Here is a 6073-nt window from a genome sequence, read left to right on the forward strand (position 1 = left end):
GCCCAAGTGCTAAGGGCCACAGCAAGGCAGGATCCAATTCTCTACAGCTGTGGGTCTAACTTTAAAGAAATAAGAAACCATTTCCTACCCTCCCTTGCTCAAGTGCTCACTCTCAAATGATAGCCAATGATATGTTTAAGTGTTTGTTTATAATGTAGGGCTTCTAGAAAGCTCTTCTTTGGAGAGGCCTACTTAGATGGCTGGAATATTTCTGCTCTTTCCCTTCTCTTCTTTCTGCCTGGAATGAAGAAATGATGGTTGGGGTGTCAGCAGCCTACTGTGATCACGAGGGAAGGGCTAAAAGACTTTCAGAGATTCAGTCCTTGAGCCAATAAATCAGTATCAGGAACCACTGACCTCCAGACTTCTTCTTTCATGAGGAAAATAAACTCATGTACACGTTTTTTGCTACTAATATCAAACTGCAATTCCTAACCCATACACCCTCCAAAATCTATTTTCTATCAACATACATTTACAGATGTGCCTGGTCAGCCACTTGCTGCTGGCTACTTAGGAGTCCCAAGTCAGGTGCTCAATAGCTGATTTTCTTGAAAAATCACTTACATTTTTAAAAAAAATTTCCAAACTGTCCCCAAGGCTTTACTATTCAAAGCAAGGTCAGCAGACCAACAGCATTAGTCTCACCCAGGAGCTTGTTAGAAATGCAGAACCTCTGGCCTCATTCCAGAACTACTAAATCAGAATCTTCATTTTAACAGGGTCCCCAGTGATTTCTGCACATAGTAAAGTTTGAGGCTCTGTATTAGGTTTACCGGCTCTGCTCTGTCATCCCTCCTAAACACTGCTGCCAGAATAATGTTCCTGGAGCACACCTAGTCATATCGCTCCCCTTCTCAAAAGCTTTCAAGGGCTCCTGACTGCCTGCAGACTAAAGTTTTGACTCCTCAGCCTGATCATTAAGGCCCTCTATGATCTTGCACTACCCTGAAAATGCCCATCAAGGTGCCTGCCTTGCATGTAATCAGTAGGCAATAAATAATTTTCCACACAGAAGAAAAAAAATATGAGTGTGGGTGAGAAACAACACGTTGCCTAATTCTGGCTTTACCATGCTAAGCACTGGGGACACAGTGGTACCAAAAACGAGGCATGATCCCTTGCCTTCAAAGAGCTTAGAGACTAGTTAGAAGGGCATGATTTTTAAAAAGAAATGAAAGTATATAATGACAAATTATAAGTGCTAAGAAGGAAATGACTAAAGGGCAGCGATACAGAATAAGACAAACTGGTCAGAAGGAGGCCCTAAGGAGAGGAAGCCTGTTGTGGGGTTGGTCCAGGCAGAGGCACAAGCATGTGCAAGGTCCTGCGAGACAAATGCAGTGTGTCTGAGAATCACAACAGGGGCTGCCCTTTCAGGCTTACCCAAAAAATAGATATCCTGGGAGGAAGGTGGTATACGGTTCACCTTCCAAAACACTTAAAGATGAAATGCTACATTTCTTTTCCCTGATATAGGTCCTTCACCCGGATCACTGATGAGTTAGCGAGTAGGGGATGCTGCAGAGTCGCTGTGAGTCCAGCACTGGAAATCAGACCAAGCGAAATTTGAATCCCAGCTCTGCCACTTCCCGGCTCTCAACTCCCTTGACCTCCAAGCCTCTGCTTCCTGAGGTACAAAGTGGGGTTAAGGATGGAACCAACTTCGTTATTACTGTTGAAGGAGATAATGCTTGCCAAGCTCCCCAGCACACTGCCACCCAGATCAGTGCGCACCTGAGTATCAGCGGTTTTAGGACTACGATGACTATTACTATCGTAAATTACTCCTAGCCTTCGGGCAGAAGGCTCATTCCAGATATTCCTGTCCCCTCTGAGGCCTCCCGACCCTGCCAGCCCAGGCAACCTCCCCCGCGCACGGCCGCCGTGACCCCAGCGCGGGCGCCGCCGCCGGACCCCCGTTACCTGGGGCCAAACGCGACTTGTCGCCACCTTGCGTCCTGGGCCCTGCCTCCCTCCCGGCCGCCTCCCGACCCCGCGGCTGCTGCGGCGACGCCCCCAGCCCAGCCGGGCCCAGGCGGTGCGGGATGCCTCGGCGGGGCTGGCGGCGGCGGCCGCGCTGCGCGCTCCGGCGGAGGGGAGGGGGCTCCGCGGCGGCGGCGGCGGCGGCGGCGGCAGCAGCGGCGGCAGCGGCGGCGGCGGCGGCGGCGGCTGCGGCGGGCCCGGCGGGGGGCAGAGCCAAGAGGCGCGGCGGCGGCAGCGGAGAAGTAGGAGGAGACGGAGGAGGATGCGGGGGGCTGCGGGCGGCGGCGCGGCCCTGTCCGCAGTGAAGCCCGCGGCGCCCAGGGCACAGGGAGTGGCCGCCTCCTCCTGCGCGCACCATTCCTGAGATGGCGGCGGCGGCGGCGCAGCGGAGGCTCGGGGAGCCCAGGAGGGGCCGGCCGGGAGCGGGCTGAGCCCCGCAGGACGGGGAGCTCGCCCAGGGCCGGCGGGGCGGCGGAGCGCCGGCCGGGCGGCCTGCGGGAGCGGCGAGGCCGGGAACGGCCCCGGGGCGGAGCGCACGGCCTGGTGAGGCCGCGATGGCGAACGCGAGCGAGCCGGGTGGCGGCGGCGGCGGCGAGGCGGCCGCCCTGGGCCTCAAGCTGGCCACGCTCAGCCTGCTGCTGTGCGTGAGCCTAGCGGGCAACGTGCTGTTTGCGCTGCTGATCGTGCGGGAGCGCAGCCTACACCGCGCCCCGTACTACCTGCTGCTCGACCTGTGCCTGGCCGACGGGCTGCGCGCGCTCGCCTGCCTCCCGGCCGTCATGCTGGCTGCGCGGCGTGCGGCGGCCGCGGCGGGGGCGCCGCCGGGCGCGCTGGGCTGCAAGCTGCTCGCCTTCCTGGCCGCGCTCTTCTGTTTCCACGCCGCCTTCCTGCTGCTGGGCGTGGGCGTCACCCGCTACCTGGCCATCGCGCACCACCGTTTCTACGCCGAGCGCCTGGCCGGCTGGCCGTGCGCCGCCATGCTGGTGTGTGCCGCCTGGGCGCTGGCGCTGGCAGCGGCCTTCCCGCCCGTGCTGGACGGCGGCGGCGGCGACGACGAGGACGCGCCGTGCGCCCTGGAGCAGCGGCCCGACGGCGCCCCCGGCGCGCTGGGCTTCCTGCTGCTGCTGGCTGTGGTGGTGGGCGCCACGCACCTCGTCTACCTCCGCCTGCTCTTCTTCATCCACGACCGCCGCAAGATGCGGCCCGCGCGCCTGGTGCCCGCCGTCAGCCACGACTGGACCTTCCACGGCCCGGGCGCCACCGGCCAGGCGGCCGCCAACTGGACGGCGGGCTTCGGCCGCGGGCCCACGCCGCCCGCGCTTGTGGGCATCCGGCCTGCAGGGCCGGGCCGTGGCGCGCGCCGCCTCCTCGTGCTGGAAGAATTCAAGACAGAGAAGAGGCTGTGCAAGATGTTCTACGCCGTCACGCTGCTCTTTCTGCTCCTCTGGGGGCCCTACGTCGTGGCCAGCTACCTGCGGGTCCTGGTGCGGCCCGGCGCCGTCCCCCAGGCCTACCTGACGGCTTCCGTGTGGCTGACCTTCGCGCAGGCCGGCATCAACCCCGTCGTGTGCTTCCTCTTCAACAGGGAGCTGAGGGACTGCTTCAGGGCCCAGTTCCCCTGCTGCCAGAGCCCCCGGACCACCCAGGCGACCCATCCCTGCGACCTGAAAGGCATTGGTTTATGAGGGAGGCCCCGCCACATAGACCCCCAACCCAGCCTTTCCCTTTGGCTTGGACGGTGACGTCGTTTCTTTTCCTTCTGGCCCCTGTTTAATTTTCTAAGCTGCCTTCAAAATGACTCGAAGTGGACAGACACTTGGATTGTACTGACTCCTTTTGGGGGTTTGGGGGTGGGGTGGGTGGGGTTGGTGAGGAGTGGAATGCTCAGCCCACTCCAGCTCCGCACATTCGTCCTCCTAACTCGACTTTCTTCCTGACAATAGGCCCTGCAGTCTTTTTGTACCAGTACTGACGTCTTTTATTCCATGCGTGGTTCCTTTTTTTTTTCTTTTTCTATAAAAGCTATACTAATTTTCTTCATGCAACGTTTCCTAAAGACCATGGCCAGTTTTCTACAGAAGCTATTTTTGACAACCTCAAGTGGCATTACATTTTGCAGTGAAGTAGAGGAACCTAGGGGGACTTCTTCACAAGTTAGATTTCTTGAGGATCTTCTGTTGGAAGCAGGAGAAAGTGGGGGGAAAGTTGTCTGAAATGCCCTCTGAATTGCCGGCTGCAGGGTCCTTGTGCTGCGCCGATTCTTTGAAAGTGTCAGTGTTGATATTGAACTTAAAGAGCAGAGATGGAGGTCAGTAGCAAGGCAGTCATTTTTTAAAAGCAGTAAGTAACAAGATTTGATTCCCAGTTTACTTTCTACTGCTGAAAACCAAGTCAGTGACAACTGCTCTCTGTATTATAGCAATCTTGAATGGAAACATTTCTGTCAAGTTGTAAGTTTTAAAAGAGTAAAGTGTTTTGGTTAGTAATGATGTGGAGAAAAATACAGTATTGCATGTGTTCGTGTGTACAGATTGTGGTTCGAGGATTGGGAGGGCTCTGAGAAGCAGAGTACTACATCAAAATTGTTTTAAGTATTTTTTGCCAATAAAAAATTAATTTTATGGAAATGGCTTGTGCTTTGAGAAGCCCAGTTTTATTCTGTCTTATGAAACTAATTTCCACTTTGAAAATTGTTCTTCTGTTGTTCATGGTATAAATGAATGGAATATAATGATACCCTCCTTCTAGGAAACAAAGCATTTCCTTAAAACGTTTGCTAGGTTAAGCTGTGCTGTTCTACTGATGGTTGTTTTAAATTAATAATGAGAACTATAATTTAAATAATATTTCTTTGTTAGACATTATAATGCTAAACTGAAAGACTAAATTCTGCAAGTACTATATAATATTTTTGGCTTATAATGCTACATTTTTATTAATGTACCTTCCGTTTTGAGGATTTATATCTGTATTTCTCTTTGCATTATACAAATATACCAGTATTTTCATTCTGGAGTGGTTGTTTTGTTGTGGTGGTGGTGGTGTTTGAGGCTGTAATGATACATGCGTCGAAGTATGTTACATGCCTCTTAAGTATGCTACCTTAGGATAACATGCTCTATGATCCTTTTGGCACGTGTTCTTTAGTTACAGGTTTCATAGTTTGACCATCAGCATATCCAAGACTTGTGGAGGCTTAATTTAAAATGCAAGATAAAATCTGCTAATCTTTTCTTAAAGGGGAGAAGCAGTAGACATATATACTGCTTTAAAACTTTTTTTATTTGGATGGCAGAACATTTTAATGACTATTCGTTAAATGACATAAAAAAAGCTTTTAAATAAACATACCAAATTCGAGTACAAGAAATCATTTTGATAAAAGCACTAAGTAAAAGTGGGGGTGGTAGATATATTGAAACTATTAAATGTTCAGTCAAGTGGGGGTGGTAGATACTGAAATTTAACTGAGCATAATATAAACTATTAAATGTTCAGTCCAATGGGGATAAGTTATAAAAAGAGTGTGGCCAATTTAATTGATCTCTGGTAAATAGGCTGCATGATTTCATTTTGTTGTGGAAGTTAGTCTGTGAAGACAGTCTGATACTTGGAAAATATGAGACAGTTACCCTATTTCTCCCCACATCATGAGTCCAGGTTGGCCTCAATCATCCAAGGGCCACTGATCAGAAACCTCAGCCAACCCAAAGACAGAGGAGCCCAGAAGTACCTCTCTCCTCATCTAATCCTCCACCTGCCCAAGTGATCTCAGTTCAAAAAACAGAAGTTGGACCAGACCATGATGGCTCATGCCTGTAACCCCAGAACTTTGGGAGGCCGAGGCAGGAGAATTGCTTGAGACCAGGAGTTTGAGGCCAGCCTAAGCTGAGTTTGAGGCCAGCCTAAGAAATAACAGCCAGCTAAAGGAAACGAGAACCAAAAGGGCCAGAGAAAATAATCTATGTAGGAGAAAGTGGGGAGGTACAAAGGGCCACCCCAACAGCTTTTAGGATCGGTGAATCTATTAATATGTACTTTGATTGTTAATTACATTAATCAAAAATTATCAAAAAAAAAAAAAAAG

At 52.0% G+C, this 6073-nt stretch overlaps 1 protein-coding gene across 1 annotated transcript; it reads left to right on the forward strand.

Annotated features, from left to right (window-relative positions):
• Positions 1–2342: 2342 nt before the first annotated feature.
• On the forward strand, positions 2343–5001 carry GPR27 (G protein-coupled receptor 27). The gene has a single exon (XM_050781357.1). The coding sequence runs from the start codon at positions 2541–2543 to the stop codon at positions 3669–3671; it is 1131 nt and encodes a 376-aa protein (XP_050637314.1). The 5' UTR covers positions 2343–2540; the 3' UTR covers positions 3672–5001.
• The last annotated feature ends 1072 nt before the right edge of the window (positions 5002–6073 follow it).

The sequence above is a fragment of the Macaca thibetana genome, chromosome 2 (genome assembly GCF_024542745.1).
Source record: "Macaca thibetana thibetana isolate TM-01 chromosome 2, ASM2454274v1, whole genome shotgun sequence".
Classification (NCBI taxonomy): domain Eukaryota; kingdom Metazoa; phylum Chordata; class Mammalia; order Primates; family Cercopithecidae; genus Macaca; species Macaca thibetana.